The sequence below is a fragment of the Anastrepha obliqua genome, chromosome 3, assembly GCF_027943255.1.
Source record: "Anastrepha obliqua isolate idAnaObli1 chromosome 3, idAnaObli1_1.0, whole genome shotgun sequence".
Taxonomy (NCBI): Eukaryota; Metazoa; Arthropoda; class Insecta; order Diptera; family Tephritidae; genus Anastrepha; species Anastrepha obliqua.
In genome coordinates this window covers 62,089,249-62,113,667 of record NC_072894.1, presented here as the reverse complement: position 1 = coordinate 62,113,667, position 24,419 = coordinate 62,089,249, and the positions used below count along the sequence as shown (strand labels likewise).

General features: G+C 36.4%; 1 protein-coding gene across 1 annotated transcript in view; it reads left to right on the top strand.

The window, feature by feature from the left end:
* The window catches only part of LOC129240368 (dynein axonemal heavy chain 3-like), a 321,108-nt gene extending 304,635 nt beyond the window's left edge, over positions 1-16,473 (top strand). Inside the window, exons 59-65 of the mRNA XM_054876125.1 lie at positions 152-634; positions 1,054-1,233; positions 5,060-5,219; positions 5,318-5,532; positions 12,324-12,521; positions 14,657-14,867; positions 15,995-16,473. Of these exons, the coding sequence (XP_054732100.1) occupies positions 152-634; positions 1,054-1,233; positions 5,060-5,219; positions 5,318-5,532; positions 12,324-12,521; positions 14,657-14,867; positions 15,995-16,321 (1,774 nt within the window). The 3' untranslated portion in view covers positions 16,322-16,473. The remainder of the gene's footprint in view (positions 1-151; positions 635-1,053; positions 1,234-5,059; positions 5,220-5,317; positions 5,533-12,323; positions 12,522-14,656; positions 14,868-15,994) is intronic.
* Positions 16,474-24,419: the final 7,946 nt, after the last annotated feature.

Sequence of the window (24,419 nt, the reverse complement as noted above, 5' to 3'; positions counted from 1 at the left end):
CCTTAATACCACAAAATAATTTGCAAATGGGTGCGTATGAAATTACAACAATAACATACATTTATCTGATGAAATGAAAGCAGAGCACCAACATCCATTTACTTTTAGATATCTACATACGAATAAGTAAGTACAACATTTCATTTTTCAGAACAAAAACTATTTCGTTGGGTCAAGGTCAAGGTCCACGAGCAGAGAAAATGATTTTGGAAGCGAATCGTTACGGCCATTGGGTTGTTTTACAGAACTGTCACGTAGCTGTCAGTTGGATGGGCGAATTAGAGCGCATTTGCAATGATACCACATTGGCCGAGTCAGCACACCCTGATTATAGGCTATGGTGCACCTCGTATCCAAGCAATGTATTCCCAGTGTCAGTGCTGCAGAATTCGGTGAAGATGACAAATGAGCCACCAAAAGGACTTAAGGCGAACATGTTAAGGTCGTTCAATTCTGATCCTTTGGTACGCGATAAGTTCTTTACGAATGCATTTTTATATTCGGATATGGCAAGTAAATGTTGGCTGCGCGGCGTCTTCGCCTTGGTATTCTTCCATGCTGTTGTGCAGGAGCGACGTGAATTTGGGCCACTTGGTTGGAATATACCATACGAGTTCAGTGAAGCGGATTTGAAGTAAGTGAGGCCAATAAGTCAAGTGAACGAAGCGTAAGTATAAGTGAAAGCAAAATAGAAGTTTGACTTACTTGCTTTGGATGATTGTTTGGGCAACGGAAAAATGTTAAGCGATCTATGTGGGCACTTTATTCAAATTTTGGCGCTTGAGGGTTTTAAGAGTGCGCAGAGAAACAAAAAAACTCGTTTAGTTGATTACAAGCTTATTTTTGTATTTGTTCATTCTACAGCTAAATTCCAATTTTGCTACATTTCGCAATTTCACAATGTCAAACAATTCAACCACAAATCCTATACAGATATGGTTTGTTTTCACTTTATCCTTCTCATGTTTGCTTTTTGAAATGGTTTCATTTTTATATTTCTATCCACCTTACGTTTCTTATTCGTTCATTTTTCTGCCATTTTACCAACAATAGAATTTCGCTGATGCAGCTGAAGATGTTCATAGCACAAAGCAAAAGCATACCGTTTCGTGGACATGTCTATCTCACCGGTGAATGCAACTATGGTGGGCGCGTTACTGATGACAAGGATCGCCGCTTAATCCTTTCGCTGCTTAACATGATATATAATCCAACCACAATCGAAATGGACAAGTAAGTACACTGCTCGCTGCAGGCTAAATTTGCAGTATCTACCGCAATATTCTTCCTGTTTGTTGTTTGGGCAAAAACAGAGGGATGGAAAATGTACTGTGAAAAAGTTGCTAGCTCTATCTTCTTATCTTTATCTGATGTAGTTTGCTTGCACATATCGAATTTTGCCAATTTTATTAAATGTCACGTGTATTTTCGATTTTAAATTCTGCCGGTGACAGCATCGAAAACTCCTTCGGCTTAGTTCAAATACATTTGTACACAGTTGTATTAATACGTACATAAGTGTAGTAATGTGCAGGTATTATTTTGTTTTGTGGGTTGTTTATGGAACCGGTCCCGGACTGACGAATCGTCAACCACTTAGTATACAGCACTAGTCTCAGCTCAGGGAGTAGGCTATCACTATTACAGTGTTAATAGCAGATAGAAAAATATATGCACCTCGGAACTACAGTTCCTACGTCTTTCACAAGGCCGATGGGAGAAAGCTAAATTGATGTAGGCGGCCAGTAACTATTACCAATTGAGAATACAAAATAAAAGAGTATAATTTTTATAAATTAACATTTCATTTCATTTTCTTTATTAGAAATACTTTTAAAAAGCTTTTTCTAGGCAAAACTATAACCGCAAAAATAATTATTTCCACTTACATGCGCCTTGTACAGCTGGTGATATCATCCCGAAAAATATGATTTTGTGCTATGATTGTTTCTGAAAAGTCATTGTGTATAAAAAGCAGTCTCTGAAATAAAAATGAGTTCGATTTCAATAAAAATGTATGAAATCAATAAATAAAAAAGAAAAACGGAAAAAAAATCACCGATCCTAGAATGACATCCTCTTTCCCCACAAAACTTTGAAGTTGCTACTTCAGTGATCACATAAAAATTTAAATTCATACCACCTTGATCAAAAAGTTATCGGAATATATTCAGAAAATTCAAAATAAAAGCTTCTTGCACAAAACTGACATTATCGCCTTCAAAGTAATCCCCATCTACTGCAGCGCACTTATGTCAATGTTTGATCCAGGTCTTGAAGCATTTCTTTAACTCTACTTTCGGTATAGGCTATGAAAGCCGCCTTCGATTTTTCCATTACGTGCTTAAAACACTTTCCCCGTATTGTTGATTCAAACTGAAAAAAATCGAAGAGGTCTATCTATCAGGTGAATTCGTTTCATTCTTTGTCAAAAATTCACGTATAATGATGGCACTTTACGACGGTGCGTTATCGTGGTGCAAAATCCGCTTCATGTAAATGTGTCATAACGCCCAAATAATAGTCATGTTAACTGTCTGACATTCTAGCATAAATTGGTGGTGTACCGTTGTAATCCATAAAAACTGTGAGCATTATTTTCTTTTTTGACTGAATTCGAGTTCTTTTGGTATTGGTTCATTCGGAATTCTCTGCTCACTCGTCTGATTTCTGGTTTGCGTGTCGTACTCATAAACCCACGTCTTGTCTCCAGTAATGATGCGTTTAATTAATATTGGGTCGAATTGAATCTTGAATTCTTCACTTCATTGATATCGACGGCCTGCCACTACGCTTGCTCTCCTCGTTCATGTCACTCGTAAATGGCTATTTTCTTAGAGTCTCACTACCGAAACAGTTTCCCAACATTTCTAAAGCTTTTTGCACTATTAAATCTGCAACGCATTTTTATCGCAAAATTTAAAACAAACTCATTATTGCAAATTCAAATCCATTTTTAAATCAGTAAAAAATCGAAAATGTGTGCAGAGGTAACATTAGTCAAGACGGCGTAACTTTTACAAATGTCAAGCAATAGCGATAAAATTTTAGTGAGAATGTTAATCACCGATGCGGCAACCTATAAAAAAAGCACCAAGCCACTGTTGACTTAGAGCGTCACCTGGCGTTTGTTCCAGGGACTTTTTGATCAAGATGGTATGTTCAAAGAAACACGCACGAGAATAAGAAAAACGGAATTTTGTTTGGCGTTCTTAATACAAAAGACTTCAATGTTCAAATACAATATGCAAGGCGAATCCGCAGAAAATGGCTTTTCTTTTTTTTTTGGTTTTAAACCAGTAGGTTTAAATGTCAAAGTGTCTTGTTTCTTTGTTGTCGCTTTATTTGTTTGTTTATATGTTCTTTGAAAAATTTTTTAGCTAAACTACCAAAGCGCAAAACCAAAGTGCATATAAATGTTGTTTTTGTCTAGCGAAGCCACCTTCAATGAATTCGCCTTGACAATCGCACTGGTTGTCGAGAGCTTCTTCACACTGTTTGTCAATTTATTTTTCCCTCACTTTCTTAAGGAAAGGAACAAAAATGGACTGTCACAAGATAAACGTAATGTAGTGCAGAGAGAGCGATAAAATCCTAGCGCGTATTTTGTTATCTACGTGTAATACTGCAGTGGTGGTTGACCCCAGCACATGCTAAATTCTATCTATGAAAATGCGATCACTGCCGTGCGTGTTAGAGGATAATAAAAAAGGGTCTATAAATTCTTTGCATTATCCCAATATTCAGTAGAATCGTTTCCAATCTATCTGTGTAGGTTAGGTTAGGTTAGCCTGGTTGGCAATAGCCATGCATAAAGCTTTTGTCCCTAGCGATAACAGATGGAGACCGACCTCTATGAATACTGAAAGTAGACATCATGTAGGATTTTGACGAATCTAAGCAGAGTTAGGATATCCGTTTTTGGTACGTCCACCAGGCTTTCAAACAGTGGAGCTCCCAGGCATTTTAAAGGCATTCTTAATAGTGACGGAGAAACGCACAGAAGGTGTTCTAAAGTTTCCTCAACATCCTCTCTGGATTTCCTGCATTTGTCCGTGTTAGCAATCCGTATCTATCTGTGCAGGTTCTGGAATAAATTGAGACATGAGAAAATTAACTATCAAAACTTAACAAAAGTATATATTTTGCGTTTTCACATGCACAAATCAATTCGGTTTCATCAAGGTGATTTTCATATGATGCAATATTGTATATGCCATAGAGATTTGATCGACGCTCACCTCATTCAATTTAGTTAAAAACTCAATCTAATGTCTATGTGGTCGTAGCTTTGCAAATTTGTGATTAATGAGTCAAAAACTGGCAGAAGACTAAGATTTTCGAAGAGCTCTTTTTTGGCTCTAGACACCAAAATACATTAGCTCGGCGCTGCCGTATATATAGAGCAATATGTAATAGATATACTAATCAACCTGTAAATCTGTTGACAGAAATTTTGTTATCGATGTGCTTCTTCTTTTATTTGATTCATGTTGTTACTAAAAATAACACCATCGGTTTGAAGATCGTTATTATTTCATTTCGCATGAGTGATAACTGTTAAATTTGATATATGCCATAAGAACTAATTTATTGGGCAGTCATATTTTCAAAAATATTCTAAATTTTTTTTTTGTATATTTCAACTTTCATTCTCAAACTCTTGGGCCTTAATAAATAATTTAATTAATAAAATTGAATCAGATTAATCCAATTGATTTAGTAAACAGAGGAAACCCACGTGTTCGCTATATTTTAATACAAGTACATATGAATTAGTCATCACTCTCCCCTAGAATAAGTTATAAAACAGTCATAAAATAAGCTTTTAAGTGAGCCAGAAAAATGTATTAAATTCTCCCAAAAGCGCTTTTACAACTCTGCCATTTACAACTCTTTATGAGCAGCGTATGCTCGTAGAGTATTTTAATATTTATACATACATTCTTACATATAAGAGCATTTTGTTTTACTGGGAAACAGCGATTAGATAACAGGATATAAGAAATGTACATTTCCACACCAATTTCTTTTTTGTATTTTCATTCTTGCTACGCAGTTATCCCTTGTCACAGACCGGCACCTACCGTGTGCCACTAAGTCCTACACGTCTCAATGCCATCGAATATATTTCGACATTTGCACTTAGTCCTCATCCGGAAGTTTTTGGTTTACACGAAAATGCCGACATCAATCGCAACAACAAGGAGACAAGCAGCGTAAGTATCCCAGCCTTAGCAATTCTTTATTGGAGCGTATTTATTTTAAATCTCATCCATTAAATATAAATTTGTTTGCACTTGCACTAATAACACAGTTGATTGGCGGTGTTTTACTCACCCAAACGGATTTAATGGCTTCAGTGAAGGCGAGTGGCGCAGCGGGTGGTGTCAGGGTGGACCCAGCATATGCCATATGCAAAGAGATTCTATCACGCTTACCTCAGGCATTTAATGTTGCCGAGGTGGGTCAGAAGTATCCGGTGGTGTATACGAATTCCATGAATACAGTGTTGCGACAAGAACTTATAAGGTAAGAAGATAGTGAAGTCAGAATGAGGTAAATATGTGCATATTCACATAAAAGCACATATACGGGCCGCAAGGATATGTATGGGAAATGTAAATGTGCAACGTACATACACACGTAGGCTGTAAGGGTATTTATAGGAAATTCCGTACTCCTAATATATAAGTATGTAGATACATATGTAGGTACGTCTGTGTTCAAATTTATAGTGAAGTATAGCGAATGCTTGTCAGATTGGGTATAGTTTTAGTATAAGTACATTCGGTCAAAACAGAACCGGGAATTGATGATCTATAAAGTGTGTGTGGTCGAAAAAGGCAGATTGATTGAGAAAAAATCTTTGAAATATAACGAAAAACGTTTAAACGTTAAAAACTTTAAATTTGTTCACTTTCTTTCATGCTTCACTTACAAAAATTAAGGTTTTGTAATGACTTTGTTCTGTAACATATTTCAGGTGTAGCCGCTCGATCTTCATTCGCTGCGCTATGTCTATGTCGTCGTAAAGCTCATACAGCTCATCGATCCATCGGATGTTGTCATCGTCCAAGCTTCTCCGTCATACGTTAAGACGGGAATGATGAAAGCCTTGTAGAGTTTTAGTTTTGTTCGTCGAGAGAGGACTTTATTACTCATTTGCCTACTTAGTCCAAAGTAGCACTTGTTGGCAAAAGAGATTATACGTTGGATTTCAAGGCTGACATTCTTATCGGTGTTAATGCTGGTCCCTAAATAAACGAAGTCTTTTACAACCTCGAAATTATTACTGTATACAGTGACGTGGGTGCCGATACGCGAGTGCGCCGACTGTTTGTTTGTTGACAGGAGGTACTTCGTTTTGTCCGCGTTCACCACCAGACCCATTCGCTTTGCCTATTTATCCAGTTTGGAGAAGGCAGAACTAACTAGGCAAAAACTACTTTATTCTTCTTTATAAATCTATATTTATTCTGATAGCCAAGCGGCGATTAAATCTCTTGATGTGGTTGTCAATAATTCCATCATTGTTCGCAAATGCCGGCCATCTCTTAACGAGATCTCGGAATATTTCCAAATCCATTTGATGCGGTATGCCAGATCATAATGGTATACAACGGATTTGTAAGGCAAATAAATTTGCGAGAGAGGGCACTACCACTCGCCTTTCTCTCAATTCTCAAACTGTGTGGTATTAATAGCATTGTCACTTCAGCCACGAGATAAATCTGGCAAGTAATGCTACAAAAAGAATGCGGCCAAAATGGGACGTCAGGCGCTCAAAGGCCTAACTCAATCCGTCAAGGAAACTCGCCTCTATGTTAATTGCTTTGATCACAGACCTTTGTCTTCTAGGTCGACATACTCAAAGATTGAATGTACCTCATTTCGACTATTGCGGAAGCTGCAAGAATGAGAAGGAGGAAGAGTCTGCCAGACATCTTCTCTGTCACTATCCTGCGTGTCATGCCACTAGGTTTAGATACTTTGGCTCATTGTTCTTGAATGATACTGATGGCATCCATAAGTGTCAGCCAGATCAATCTGCTTGCACTTGAAACAAAATGATTTAACGAACAGTGGCAGATAAACTGCTACTATGGTATCACAATGGATCAGCAACGGTATATGTAAGTGAGTTGGTTTAAAGACCGACTGCCACTTCTACACACCTACCTACTTAATGATCAGGTTCTTGGGTAAAAAACCATTAATTATTTGTAAGCCAGAGTCATTGGAGTATTCGTTGACATGGGGATGGGGAGTTTATCACCCCAGTCATCAAATCGGGAACGAAAGCGAGGAAGAGAATGGATGATCTACTAACTTGTGATTTTAGGTTAATGAGCAAGCACCGACTTTTATGTGATGGAATTGGCTCAGTGAATTGCAAAGAATACCAAGCATAACGGAAAAGACTTTGAGGAATAAAAAATAAATATTTTCTGTTTTATGAAGCAATTCCCGGTACTTTTTTGACAGAATGTATATCCAAAAGCTAATGTAGGTTAAATAAGTTGATCTGACAAGTGTACTACACTTTTACAAATAATGATTTTCATTTATTTCCAAATCTCAGTAAATGACCTTAGAAATAAGCTCCACATTGAAAGGCTAACGTACGGTAACTCCCACACTTAAGGAATTTAAACTTAAAATATCATTGGGATTAAGATTTTAAAAGTAGTTAAATGGAATGTTTTTGTATTCTCGTTTAAATTTTGTATTAATACAAGTACAGTAAGCACGCAATAATGTATGAACGGACCGATGGGACAATGAGCTGTATGAGCTTTATGACGACATAGACAAAGCGCGAATAAAGATACAGCGGCTACGTTGGCTGGGTGAAGTCGTCCAAATAGATATAAACGCTCCGGCTGTGAATGTATTCGATGCGGTACCAACTGTTGATGGGAGCAGAGGAAGAGGAAGGTCTCCTCTGCGTTGGAAATATCAGGTGGAAAAGGACTTGGCTTCACTTGGTCTGTTCCACAAGCGCTAGCTTGCTCCGAGAAAAACAATTGGCGAATTGTTAAATTCAGTCAAAATTGCTTTAGCGGTTATCGTGCCAATCAAAAAGAAGAAGAATATATGAACACTTTTTCCTACCTAAAAGTGAACGATAGAAAAATAGAAGAAATATTAGGCCAAGATGATTGTATAGGAGAGCTACGAAGGACGATTAAAGCAAAATGGCTATAGAGATTTTACGGCATGTGAAGGTGCACCGCGTGACACTAACCACGTCTTAGTATGCCCACTGAAATAAGGATGAGTAGACCCCTTGGGTTCCACTCTGTCGAAACAGCTGCTGGTTTAGGCCTACCGCTAAATGAGTTTCAGGGTGACAATCGAAGACTTTACCGTACTAAGCAGGGATTTGTAAATACAATAAAAAGCATCGATGTTTTTGCTTACACATTAGAGTAACTTGAATTTGCAGAGGTTGAATAAAGGTTCTTAATTAACCTTCTCGGAGAGAAGTTCTCGGAGAGAAGATCAACTTTGAAACAAAAATAAGAAGAAAAGGAAATGCTTTACCTTCCCAACTTATTAATTGAATTTGCGCCAACTCTATGAACTTTCAGTTCAGAAAAGCCACTGCAATAAAAAAATCATTCTAATCAATTGCATTTCAATCAAAATGTGCCATATCAAAACCGATTAATTTATAAGAAATTAAATACGGCACCACTCGAAATACCAAAATCCATGCCTATGCAAATATTCACACCACAGACTTATCGTATGAGCATGTAAATATATTTCAGTCTTTTGAAAGCTTCGGTACAAACACACTCGAATCAATAGGTCATCTCAATCACCACTCAACAATTTCCGTAATTGAGATGTATGATTTTCTTTTGAAAAAATTAAAACAACAACAATGCAACGAGATGTGCAGATACTTGTTAGAATTACTTACAAAAGATGCCAGAGAAAAGAGCAAAACTGGAAAACACTACAGAAGTCCTTAGCCACTTACGGAAATGTTCATTGCTTACTGCATGGATGTCCAGTTGACTGTCCATTTGCACTCGTAAAGTGCTCCATACACACTGGAAATTACTGCAAAATGAACAGAGTATGCAATAGCTATATTTTGTTATACCCTCATACTTTTGCACAAAGTAGTTTGATTTTGTTCATATAACGGCATGTCAAAAAAATATTGGGAGTTCTCCATTTAAAAAGCGCGCGTTACACATATGTTTAAATTTTGTTTGCTGGAATGTTGTTACAACTGTCCTCAATAGTATCACATAGTTTGAGCGTGTTCTGTTAATTAGCTTGTTTTTGGAAATTAATTATATCAGTCAACCGCAGGTGAGAAAGAATTTTTCTTAAATATTGTCTTTTTTACGGAATTTCGTATGCCAAATCATTGAAAATGTTGCAAAAACCCTATGGTGAGTGTGCTTTATCATAAACACGGGTCTACGAGTGGTACAAGGTTTTTGCAGAGGGTTGAGAAGTCGTGGAAGATATTCCCCATTCGTCCAACACCGTCTTCAACGGATGACAACGTCGACAAAGTCAAGGAAATGGTGTTGGAAAACCATCATTTAAGTTTGAGGGAGGTAGCTCATGACCCTAGCGTGTGTCATGAATCAGTTCGCAACATTTTACACCATCAATTGAGCATGAGGCGCATGGCTGCTCGACTCGTTCCAAGAGAGTTGAACTTCTTTCAAAAAATTCATCGGCTGAAGACAAGTGAATTCGGACCCAACGTTTATCCAGCGCATTATCGCATCATAACAGGTGATGAGACGTGGGTATATAAGTTTGACATACAAACCAGTCAACAGGTGATTGAATGGCGCTATCCACATGAGTCGAAATCCAAAAAACCACGTAAAAGTCGGTCAAATGTGAAAGTCATGCTTTTAGTCGATAGAGGTCATTAAGGAGAATTCGCTGAAGGAGGTAAAGAATATCTCTTAAAACGCGTTTAAAAGGTGTTTTGATGACTGGACTAATCATTGGCATATGTGTATTGCTTTGAATGGAACCCATTTTGAAGATGACAAAATATATTTTAATGATTAAACAATTATTTTTCGTTTTATTGAACAATTCCACTTCGCCGATTTTTAATACAGGTACGTAGTATATGGTATATCATGTGTATAGCGGCCGCTGGAGCCGAATGTGGCTACTATTCGCAAGTGCCCTGGTTCGAGTTTTTGAGCATAAAAAGTCAAATGATAGAAACAGTTTTTTCTAATAACTGTTGCCACTCGCCAGGCAATGGCAAACTTTTGAGTGCATTTCTGCCATGAAAAAGCAAATCACAAAAGCCCATCTGCTATTCGGAATCGGCCTAAAGCTGTACTTTACATCATTTGTGGAAACCAGCAAGATGCACACAATAAATAGGAGGAGGAGTTCGTCCAAAGACCCAATAAAGAGTATACGCGCCAATTATATATAGAGCAACCCGTTTTCGAAAGCATACCGATGTAGCCAATTTTCCACGTGGTTACCGTAACCCACATATTCTTTAGGCATATACTATATACATATTTACATATAAACAATTTCAAAATGTCCCAACCTCAGTGCTATATACCGGATACATTTTGCACAAATATTTCTTTTAATGCAACTGATGAATAAATGTACAGGGTTTCTTTTAAAACTACAGAAAAAGGAGGAAAAATCAATTTTTTTCATTCCCATTATAAATAGTGATCAGATTGGAGGTACTTTATCTAATAGTGTTTTTTGACAGATCACGCGTGACTACTGTCAGATTATTTACATCATTTTTTCCAGTTCATTGACATTTCATCATGGAAAGACTTACGTCTCAACAACGTTGACAAATCGTACAATTGTATTACGGAAATTGACGCGCTTGGTGCGGCCTATCGGCCCATATTGCTTTAAAGACGAGGCTGGCGCCAATGGACCAGTAAATCGCGAACGCTATCGCGGTATGATAAATGACTTTTTGATACTGGAAATTGAAGCTCGAGACCTCCACATTATTTCCAACAAGACGGCGCTACTTGCCATACAGTCCGTGAAACAATTAACTGATTAAATGCGTCGTTATTTCCGTGAAGAATATATCCTCGTCTCGAATCAGTGGATTGGCCATCAAGATCGTGTAATATCAAAGACGTCATCATTATTAAAGTTATTCACGGGATACCGTTCGACGTCCTCCAGCGAGTCATTTAAAATTGGTCTTTACGAATGTCTGAATTACGGCGCATTTGCGACCAACATTTGAAAGGGATTATCTTTAAAATATATTCATATTATGAATTGTTCTACACAAAAATGGTAAAAATTGCGCAATCAATTTGATTTATCATTGTTTTATTTCAATTTAAAATTCGCTACCTCTAAATTGATTACCCTTTACATATATGCATCACGATTTCAATCATGTGGCTGCCTCGGTTAACTTTACAGTAGCGCATCCTTTCCATCCAAACCCCACAAAAAAATCTAACGCAAATCTAATAAAAATCTAAATTACTAAACTAAATCTTCAATTTCCGACAACAAAAAGGTGGTATCATGCCTCTGTAGTGCTTGCATTGACCGATGTGGCATTTCGAGCAGAATTTTTTAAGAAAAATAGGCCACTCAAGCCATCGCTGTAACACCCACTCCAAACTATTGCTCTATGAGAATGCATTGGCTTCTCGACGATCACGTGCAGTTTTTCCGATCCCCAGATGCGGCAATTTTGCTTGTCAATGTAGCAGCCGAGATGAAAATGCGCTTCGTCAGGAAAAAATTATTATCTCTTACTTATTTTCAATAAACGCACTGTTTGGGCTACACCACATTGAAGTTCAGAATATTTTCCAACGTTGGTCCAAAATAAGGTAACTGATTTTGTTCCGTGGAGGTATGATACTGATTTTTCGTCAAGATTGCCTGTGGGAACGAGTGTCACTGTAAAACTAGAATATGATTAAAAAAAAAACTCTATATGTATACGGTGTTATTTTTGACGCCAGGACCACTTAGTACGAGAAAGAAGCGCGAAGTATTTTTTGATGAATAAAAAAACTACTATTGACCAGTCTCATAATTTTAAGCTTAAAATACAATATATTCCAAATAATGGGCCATTTGAGTCAAAATAAAAAATTCCAAAGAATAATAAATGTTCAAAATATGCTTAAGTGGGCATTCCCAGAAAAAGCAATTAAGCGCAGAAGTCAAATAAAAGCCATAAATAGTAGTTTTATTGCTAATATCTTCATATTTCTTTTCGCCTCAGTTTTGTATGTTCTTTTGTGCTATGCCAACTTGATTTTTTTACTATGCTTGTCACTTCCCAGATTCAATCGTTTGTTGGATTACATACGCAAAAGTCTTATCAACGTACAAAAAGCCATACAAGGTCAAATAGCTATGATACCCGAATTGGAGCGTACACATTCGTCATTGGTGATTGGTAGATTACCAGCCGATTGGCTAAGGAAAAGCTACCCATCGCTTAAGCCACTTGGCAGCTATGTTACGGATTTTCTAGCACGGTGAGTATAATATTTGAAGACAAAAGTACAAATTTTCGACTTAATGTATTTTTTATGTTTCTCGTTTTTTTTTGTTATGAATTTAAGCATAAATTGGTTTTATTACTAACGAAAAAATTTGTTTTTTTATATTATTATAATATGAATTGTTAAGCAAATAATGTTGAGCTCCGATTGTTCACTTTTTAATACTCATTTCTTTGTTACCAAGGAAGTGAAGGCAATATGTTTCTATTGTATAGGGGTTTTCAATAAGGGCGATGTTAAAATGAAATGAAACCCGACTCAACTTATTAAGTATCAGCGAAATTCTGTTTATGACAATAACATTGTAATATAACATCAATCAAATGTCCGTTATGCCTTCGTACGCTGGCATGGATACGAGCGATCCAATTTTCGATGACTTTCCTATATACAGCCGGTTGAGTTTTAGCAAGGCATACTGTCAAGACATTGACCCACTGCAGCTTATTGGCATAGACCTGCGACTTCAGAAAATTCGACGATGTAAAGTGTTTTAATCAATTCACGTCACCTCCGCGCAAATCGTTCATAATAAAAGTTTACCGTTTGCATCAGTACTGTAAAAAAGTAAATTACAGATTTGAAAAACGTCGCCAACCTGTCAAAAGCGCTCTGTCCCTAGTTGAAGACCACAAATTATATTGTTATGCGTCTATAGGGTATTTTTTAGCTGCAAGGGAACTATCTATATCAATAACTATGTTTTCACAGTGTTTTCACAGCTAAGAGTGGCAAACTGTGTTGCCATTCTGTTCAGTTAGGTTCGACAAGTCATTATGAATCGATTAATGCCAGAATAATGCTTCCAAATTGTGAAAATTTACTTTTAAGAAAATAAATCTGTTCGCGAAGTTCATAGAGCGAAGTGGTGAAAAAGACGAGTCGACATTTCGTCATCGTTCTCAACTTATTGACTTTTGGCCTTCGACTACATAGAAAATTATACGTAAGGATCTTGGCTTATTGCATATAAAATACAGCTCGTGTAAGAATCAAAGCCGAATAACCATCAATTGCGCCGTACTTTTGTGGATTGGATTTAAATTTATTATTCAGATTTTTTGAAAAAAGTAGCCAAAAATTGGACTGATTAAATGGACTATGTAACTCGTAAGCGCGGCGGACATATGCCAGATATTATAATAAAAAAATAAATTCTATGAAATTATCTACAAGATTAAAGTAAAATAAAATGCATTCCAATAAAATTCCTATCTTGTATATTTTAATTTCCCAAGCTCTTAAAAAACACCCGATATATACACATATATAGGTACATATGCATTTTCACAAACCTCTTCAGAAATTATTCCAATTTTTGACAGCTATACAATTTATAATCAAATGTATGAGTATTCATAAACAAACACAAAACGATTGAAGTGAATGGGTGAAGAGCGTTCAAGAGACGTGTTTCGACGTCACTGCTAAAGATTGACGTAGTATTGTACTGCTGTAAAAATTTTAAGCTTTTTTGACTTTCTTTAGTTTTGAACTCCCAAGTCTTTGGAACTTTATCTATCGTCTAAGAATATACATATATTCATACACGAAAATGGTCAGAATTACAATTAGTAATCGATTCCATCAGTCCAAAGCAAGCGAATTGATTACTTTTTCAATTTGTTGAGATTAAGAGTAATTTCATTTGAAAACAAAATCATTACGACATAGCTCTGGTAGGTAAGTGGGTAAAATGGTTGAAGTACAACTCTGATACTCCCCAAGTAGCACTAAAGTGCTGTTTTGATACCATTAAGAGACCTCCAACAGGCAGATATCTACAGCCAGCCAGAGCTGTTGATGCAATGGAGCAGATTGATGGGATTTCGATTGGCACACTGTCCCCAAGTTGGTAACATTCGAACGATTCGCTAGTGTAGTTTTTGCGTTATTGATTATACTGCTTAAGCAACAATGATTCCATGGCTGTAAGGATTACAATACTTTAGAAAATTGCGATGCATCCTGCGTTAGGATGTGAACCTTTAAAGTATAGTATGAGGTTTTTAATTCATACATTGTTACACATATATCTACATATTTACTTGCTTGTGATTTTCCATCAAATACTGGTTACTTATTCTTTCATTTTTTTCCTTCTCCAGCTTGGAATTTTTCCAGCAGTGGATAGACAATGGAGAACCGGATGTGTACTGGTTATCGGGCTTTTATTTCACACAATCCTTCATTACTGGTGTACTACAAAATTATTCGCGAAAAAATTCTTTCCAAATCGATATGGTGGATATAAAGTTTGAAGTGACTAAGTATGAAACGGAAGTAGAGAACAAGCCAAGCTTTGGCGCATACATACGGGTAAGTTAAATAGAAAAAATAACGACGAATGTTGTTTTTTAATATTTTCTTTACACATGACTGTACATAAACACACACATAGGAGCAACAGTCTATCAATGATGAGACAAAATTTTTCCATGTAAGATATGTACTCGTATTAGAAATAGTTTGTTTTCATGCGATAAAAAGTAATGGCCATTTCTTTTTTGAAAATTTAAAAAACTTCAAATTGCTTTACATGTTAGTTCCAGTTCCCAGAAATAGTTTTAGTTTCCAGAAATATGTTAACATAGTCCAGAAAAACTTTAAAACAGAAAAATACTACATGCCATACTGCCCGCGAAACCACACATTTGTTGAAGAAAGTAAGTGTTCGGCAAGAAAAATGTCCCATGACTTTTTGGCATATTTCGCGCTGTATGTCATTTACTGCGCGCATGATTTCATTCTTCAGCTCTGGAGTCATCTTGGGCTTATTGGCATTGACCGTAATTTTCCAGTAGTTCCTGGGAAAGAAGTCCAATGGTGTTAAAAGACATACATTTTATAAAAATTTTACAAATTTCATACTTTTAAAACAGAATTCTTTTTAAAAATCTGGGAACGCAGTTTTGCGAACAGTGAATTTTGTATTAGTTTATGTTATGGTGGCTCAAAATTCGAGTTAGATTTTGAATTGTTTTTTCTCGTACATTTTCTTCTTTCCCCCATTTGTGGTTTGCGTCTTGATGTTTCTTCACAAATAGAATATTGGTGTAATAAATATTTGTTAAACAGTGATGCCAAATGCTTTTATTGATTATAGGCAAGTGTCGATGCGATCTTGCTATAAGCGCAGCTATATTATTATTATTATTTGTTGCTGTCGCGCAGATTAGAGGCGCATAGTTCGGAGACAAAAGTTTGTCAATTGTCTTGTTCAGTGTGGTTCACATTCAACATCGGCCCTTGAAATTTAACCAAGATTAAAGATTCGAACTTACGCACTCCCGGTAGATGGTAGTCATGCACCAACGCACATACGTACATAGGTATATCATAAAAAATATTAAATTATGTTCTCACCAATTTTTATTATAACATTTATAATTTACTCAAACCAAATACTGATTTCTAACTTTGCCATCTTTACCATCATCAAATAGGGACTCTTCTTGGAAGGTGCACGCTTTAATCGTGAGACACACGAACTGGATGAGTCCTACTCAAAGATATTATTCGATACATTTCCAGTGATATTTTTCCGTCCATCTTTGAAAGAGACACATGAGCCGAGTCAAACGACAAAGGAGGGCGCAAAAGGGCGCACCATTTATGATTGCCCAGTTTACAAGACAAGCGAAAGGAGAGGTGTGCTTTCAACAACTGGTCACTCCACCAATTTCGTGATGTATATGCAATTGAATTGTAGTCAGACACCAATGCATTGGATCAATCGTGGCACAGCGTCACTTTGCCAACTGGATGATTGAAATGAATATTGCCTGAGTGGAGCAATACTACGTATATATAATATATACTTGCATATTAACTTATACATTACAAGCTTATATTTTTATAATCTTATTTGGTAATAGCAGCGAAATTGCAAATAGTAAGGAAGCTTTATTTTTACTAATTTCTGTTTTGTTTCTAAATATATTTCGGAATATATACATTCCCCAATTTGCTTGATTTCCTGTATCTTTTTAATGAAATACAATTATTTTTAGTATTTTTTAATTTATGTAAGGCAAAACTACAAATGTTCTTACGTTTAAAAGCATCAACAATATTTCAGGGAATTCAATGTTGTAGAATTGAAGTCAAAAGTTGTCCAACGACTAGTAGGATACTTAGTAAAACTTTCTAGAATATTTTAAACCTCTAGCGACTTTAAAAATTAATTTTGCTCAGATTTTTCACAAACAAAGAATTTGAAATTAATTTAACTTTAAACTATTACGTTTAAATGTATTAATATAATAATATTTCAATGAGGAAATTGAATGTTGTATAAAGAAGTCAAAAAGTCAAAATTCACCCAAGGACTGGCGGGATCCTTAGTAAAACTTCCAAGAATATTTCAACCCACTAGCGACATTCAAAATTAGAGTAAACATAATAAATTATATACATTAAATATATAAAATATTATAAACTAGGAAAAATTTTACAATATTTGTGTAAACTTGCATTTTTGGTTAGAAAAGCATTTGAACAGTTTTTCCAATTTCAAAACACAACAAAAAAGAAAACACAATCAGGTAAATAATGTAAAACTTAAGTAACATTAGATTTACTATTAAATGCGTAAAATTTTGCGCGAATGGACGATACTACGACTACTAACACACCGGTCAACTTCGATTATTCCTGTGATTTTATCGACACTATCGACATTTTCTTTAACATCAAAAATGCCTGAATGGAATCGATGGAACTAAAAATCCACGTAATTAACTTTTACAGTATCAGCACCATAAACATCATTCACAATTTCAACGGTCTGGCGTGCATTTTCGTCTTTATTAAGGAGAAACTGTGAAATGTACTGAATTTTCACTTTGTTGATTACCATTGTTGACACCCTGTAACGCATAACTGAGTGAAATAAACAAAGAACAGAAAAATAAGTTTTTCAGATGTGACCTTGGCATCGAGCATAAATTTTAAATTATTTGATCGATACTTTACGAGATATCGATCAGTCCAGCCATCTACCGAGAAAATAACGGATTTCTTTTTCCCCAAACCAATATACTCGTAAAAAACTGAAATATTATTTTTTAAATACATGCATACGTTGGTTTTTAGTTACATCATGAAATATTGGCTACTCCCCTCCGGCGACCCTCTCATTTCGCGTATTCTAACGTGGTATACCTATTTTTACGGCTATGTCACAAATTAACTCATAAAATGATTTAAACAAATGAAACTTATGGCTTACATAAAGAAAATTCTTAGCAGAATCCTAAAGAAAGCTGATGCTTCATGATCAATTTTGTCAATTTATTAATTAGCCAACTCTTTTAACTTTTTGGTGAAGAAATATGATTTTATAAATTCAATTTTTTGCAACAACAATTTGGTAATTTCAATATTTATTTGGAAAAGGTATTTCAATTGATATATATTTTACATCTAATTACGTAGGGCTGCTATTATTTATGATTTATTTATTATTTTTTGTATTTTACAGAAAAAAATAATCCAAATAAGGGAGAACCAATCAATGAATCGGATGGAACTAATATGTGACTATGTGATAACGAAAATGAAATAGAAGTGAAGAAGAGGTTCCTAGCTCTTAGCAGAACAAGAGGGAGGATTATTTCTGATCCTGAAACCGAAAATGAATTAGATGCTTTTGATATATCTTGCAATGAAGAAATTACCACCGAAAAAGCTGCCGATGGGACTTTATGGAAAACATTGAAATAAAGTAAAGATGTAGGTAGATTACTAGGTTATTCCGTATTCCAAAAGGTCACAGGTCCAGCTGCTTATGCTAAAGGGCATATTATGGTTTCACATTGTTAATTGACGAAGGCATGATGGCATATATAAAATCATGCACTGAACTTCAAGCTCGTAGAGTCTTAAATAGGGAATAGATATTTACAGAATCCGAATTTTGGGCCTTTATAGCAATTTTGTATGCTGGAAGAGCATACGAGGCCACACATTTAATATGTTCACATGTTTGGTCTACGAAGTAAGGTCCGGTTTTTTCTCCAAAACAATGACAAAAGATAGATTCATAGATATACTGCGGCTCATACGAGTATGTTTTGATTAAAAAAATCAACGCAGGAAAAATTGAAAGCTGACAAATTTGCATTAATTTCAAAAATATGATAATAATAATTTATTGAAAATAGTCAGGCTTGTTACCATCCTGACGCAAACCTTACAAGCCATGGGGAGTTGTTCCCAACTAAAACTGTTTTTTTCGAAAAGCTTCACTTTTGTTGTATGAGTCAAAATGGCTATCAGTAAAAATAGGCACTCGTATAGAATCAGCATACATAAATTTACTGTTAATCTGATATACAAAATGCTTACCGGATTTTACTATGTACCTGCATTCCCAGTACTTTCATCCTAAATTGGAATCAAAGCGAGTTTAAAATAGCTACTGTATCGTTTTATAGTTGCTTCATAGTTAAATTAGACGGATTTCTCTTGCAAATGACATTAGACAGTCATAAAGTTTCTCTCCAATGCCCGCATAAGAATTAATTCAATATTGCCCCTACTTATCCCTGAATCATAATTATAGCAAATACAGGCAATCAATCCAGCTCGGCTGTATTTATATATAAGTACATACCAACTTCACACTGTTTGTATCCGTAAAACAGCTCATGACATCAACGTCAAAATGGTTCTAATAACAGTTCAATATATTGTTTATAAGCCATCAAAAGCATTAAGCATTTGTGTCTCAGTTTTGTTGAATTTTTTTTTCTGTGATGGAATTCAAACGTAATAGTGTAATTGCGTTATATTTGGCTGGAAAATCACAACCAGTCATTGTTCGTGAGCTCAGTCACTTCGAAGTGAATAAAATGTTTGTGTAGCGCACTATAAAACGTTACAATGATACTGGTAGCATTGCAAAACCCTATGGAGGTGGACCAAAAAAAACCGCAACAACGACAGAAATGGTTCAGAAAGTGAAGGCTCGACTAGAACGAAATCCACGTCGAAGTGGAAGAAAAATGGCCAAAGGACTGAAAATATCGGAAGACGGCATTCGACGTATATTCAAAAATGAGCTCAAGGTCAAGGCTTACAAGTTCCCAAAAGCACACGATCTGTTAGCCCAGCAAAAAAAAGTTCGGTGCGAAAGAGCAAAGGAGTTGTTGCGCTTGCACGAACGTGTTTTCTGTTTTCTGATGAAAAAATTTCCCAATTGAGCAGTTCATAAACACTCAAAATGATCGTGTTTTCTTGACCGAACGCTCATACGAGAATTTGAGTCTACGTATGGCCACTCGAAGCAATTTCCCATCGCAAATAATGGTTTGAGTCGCAGTGACCGCTGATGGACGCTCTCCAATCGTTTTTATCGAGCCTGGTGTCAAAGTGAATGCGACTTATTTCCGGGAAAATGTTTTAGAAGCTGTTTTAGAGCCGTGGACACGCAAACATTTCGGTTGTAGACCATTGGCGATCGAACAGGACTCGACACCGTCTCATAAAGCTCGTGTGAACCTAGAATGATTAAAAAATCATGTTCCACACTTCATTTCGTCAACACAATGGCTTTCGAATTCGCCAGACGCAAATCCGATGGACTATTCCATCTGGTCCATTTTGGAGAGCAGCTGAGGACTAAAAAATATGGCAGTGTGGATGCGCTGAAAAAAGCGATTATACGAGAATGGGCCAAAATACTTCAAGAGCACATTCGTGCAGCATGCAATTAATTTTTTGACCGTTTGAAGGCTATAGTCAAGGCAAAAGGTGGTCATATCGAGCTAAAGTGAATACATGTTAAAATTTTAATCATTTTTGAACAATATTTTCTTTGAAATCAATGAAAACTAATTTCATTTTGAATAGGTAACACATCATATCACCCTGCACATATATAAATGTCTCGCTCGTCGAGTTCGCGCCGAAGTGGATCCAATATCCTGCAAGTATCCAGATTAGTAGATATTCTGGGTGAACGTAACGTCTGAATAATATAGAGTCTAAGTAACTTCACTACCTTCGTAATTCGGTTAGATATTTGATTTTGAGGACGCAATCGATTTGTGTGTATACAACTGAAGTGTAAGGATTAGTATTAGCGGAACTTTTTACGATATACTTATAGCATTATGTCTAAGTTGTAACTCTTTCTATGAAGCTACACTCTTTCGAGTCCACATGTGGAACTCCTACATCATGAATTTCCTAAAAAATTTTACATTTTCGAAAAAGTCGAGTTGTCGAAAGTCGAAAAAGTTGTTTGTACGCGTGTAAGTATACAACTATACAGGATTACCGAGAAAGACGTCCAATATACTTAATTGCTCAAGATATTTTTGTTTCGAATTTAACAAAGCACCTTTAGTCGTGGTAACCGGCGCTAGTTGGATACACCAAGTGAAGGAAATCAAGTCCTTTTCCACCTGATCTTTCCAACGCAAAGGAGACCTTCTGCTTCCGCTTCTTCTTCTTCTACCAGCGGCTGACGTAACATCGAACTTTCTAAGCTGAAGCGTTTTTAACCATACGAATGACAGGACCTGGCCATCAGAGCCGTGGAATATTTCTCGTTGCACTATGCACTATTTTGTTAATTTCTGATTAATTTGGTTTTATGACTTGATGACGATTCAACCATTTTGGAGATACTCGTTTTTTTCCGTTTTGAGTTTAAATGTCGAAAGAATACCAAAAACTAGTTCTGTAAATATAATACGATTCTCAGTGAGTAATGAGCAGAAGCAATTGTATTATATTTGTGATGGTCAGATTTTGTCGTTTTTTGTATTTATAACTTTCACTTTTGATGATCCGCGATTACAAGATTTGACAAAAATATAATTTGTAGCTTAAAATATTAACCAATTAAATTACGAGACCGAGTACCTACATACAAAAAATTACGATACACATATGTGTAACTATATTTGTACCAAGTGGCGGAACTCTGAAACGAACTACTCTCTAGCAGAATATTTTAGTAGTGTTTACTAAATGAGGAGATACATATGTCTTACTTACATATTTATGTGACGCTTTAACCGTATGCCGGTTTTGACCGAATACAAAATAGTGCGCCAGGCGTTTTTGTCTTGCGCTCGCTGGTGCAAGTTAAAACACTTGAGTGCTGGCAGGTCCTGCAGCATTTGCTCCTTCCAACGGAGATGTCGTCTTCTCCTTTCTCGTCTTCCTCTTTTGGGTATATTTTCGCTTTGCGCTCCATCGTTCATACGGGTGACATGGCGAAGTCAGCGTAGCCGCTGTATTTTTGTACGTTTAACTATGTTCATGTCCCTATGTTGCTCATACAGCTCGCTATTCCACCATAAAAGATACTCCTCACAAATACGAAAGGAACCAGAAGTTTTGCGGATCATTTTTCTTTCGAAAGCTTGTCCATCTGCGGTTGAAATCGTTCATTCTCTGGGCTATATTGCAGGACGTCAATGATGAGCGTTTTTAAAGTGTCAGTTTGGTCCTTCAAGCTCTACTTCTCAATTGCCTACTGAGCCCACCTGTAACACCTGTTGGCAAGAGTTTTTCTCCGTTCCATCCCCGGGCTGACATTGTTTTTGTTGTTGATGCTGGTGCTGGTGCCGAAGTAGGCAAAGTCCTTCACAGTTTCGAATTGTTGGTTGACAAAAAGGGCATATTATAATGTCCAAGAAGCGAAGACAGCAGATGCTCTACTTTGCCCACATTCAACGCATATATCTGGTTTTTGTTGTTAAATTACTTCATTATCCGTCCAGTATACATATGAAATTATTTAATATTTTTTGTCCGTTCATTGCTTAACTTAATGGGATAATCTTTTCTATTTATGACAAGTTATGTGTTTCTTTCTGAAAAATAAAGAGCTAGAATTGTCGCAAGGGAAGGTGTGATTTTTAATTCGCATTACTGGATAGTAATCACTTCACAATACGCCTGGGCAAGTAATAGAAGAAGGGGATGCGACAAGATTTTTGCAAATTTATGCTCACTGCCAATGTCAAAGATGTATTTTTCTTCAACAAAATCTTGTGGGCAGATGAGTCTAAGTTTAGTTTACTAACTACCATAATGCTCACCATTGGGCTCTAAAACACAAAGTCAATGCAAATAAAAAGAGAACGAGAGGGTGTCAGAGAGGAATGAGAATTTATATCAAAAACAGGGGTGATCGTGTCGAGAACAAATTATTATGAATAAAAAGATTTATGTAAAACATTTTTTGGTTTAGCTACTTATTTTTTCAAATTTTTCCTGCTTATGAAATATTAACTTCTACTACTTGAGGCCGGAATCTGGTTCCGGACTATTTCTTTAATTTAATTATTACACCTTTTCGGATAACTAAAAAGACAAAAACTAGAAATAATTTTCAGGATAATAATCTGACCCTTGAACTAACATTTAAGAAAAGAGGACATAAAAGCAAAAATAATAGGACTATGTTTAAGTTCGTGCGGTTTTTTTTCGAAATTTGAAACTTTATTGACGTAAAATGGTTACAAATTTAATATTCAAAGTATTGTCCATCGCTTACTACTACTTTTTCCCATCTTTCTGGCAATTCACGGATTCCCTTTGTGAAAAATTCGGTCGGTTTTGCCGCAATCCACGAATCGATCCATTTTTTGACTTCATCGTAATTACGGAAGTGCTGGTCAGCCAGGCCATGTTGCATCGATCGGAAGAGATAGTAATCGGATGGCGCAAGGTCTGGACTATACGGCGGGTGGGGTAGGACATCCCATTTGAGCGTTTCTAAGTATGTTTTGACCACTTGTGCAACATGTGGCCGAGCAATGTCATGTTGCAAAATAACTTTGTCGTGTCTATCGGCGTATTGCGGCCGTTTTTCTCGCAGTGCTCGGCTCAAACGCATCAATTGTCGTCGGTAGACATCCCCCGTAATCGTTTCATTCGGTTTCAGTAGCTCATAATACACAACACCCAGCTGGTCCCACCAGATACACAGCATAACCTTCAGGCCATGAATATTCTGCGCCGACGTCGATGTTGAAGCATGGCCAGGGTATCCATACGTTGCCCGACGTTTTGGATTGTCGTAATGGACCCACTTTTCATCGCCAGTCACAATTCGATGCAAAAAACCCTTTCTTTTGTGCCGTTGAAGCAGTTGTTCGCATGCCATAAAACGGCGTTCAACGTCTCTTGGCTTCAATTCATACGGCACCCAATGGCCTACCTTTCGGATCATTCCCATGGCTTTTAAACGTTTGGAAATGGTTGATTGATCAACTCCCAAAGTTTTTGCAACCTCTTCTTGCGTTTGAGCCGGATCTTGATCGAGCAATTCCTCCAATTCGGTATCCATGAACTTTGGCGGCGCACCCTCGCGTTCTTCGTCTTCCAAGCCAAAATCACCACTTTTAAAGCGTGCAAACCACTTCTGGCACGTTCGCTCAGCTAGAGCATGCTCACCATAAACTTCCACCAAGATACGATGACTTTCGGCTGCTTTTTTCTTCATATTAAAATAATGAAGAAGAATTCCCCGCAAAAACACATTATTTGGCACGAAATTCGACATTTTCAAGTGTGGTAAAAATATTGTTGTTTACGCTTCAAATAAAAAACTTATACTGACGTTTGTGCCTTACGACAGTAGCTCTCCAATGAATGTTTGGAAATGTGGATCGATGGAATAATAATCAAGTTACGCCATCTGTTGTAAAACCGCACGAACTTATCGATAGACCTATAGTTTTTTTTAATTATTATTGTAAATTAAATTTGTATATCTTGAACATTCGTAGATTCAAAACTTCATCCAGCAACCATTTTAACTGTCAGGGCGTGACGAAGACTTCATTGATGATTTTTATTAATTGACATACCCTTTAACTAAAAACGGAAGCAAATTTGAGC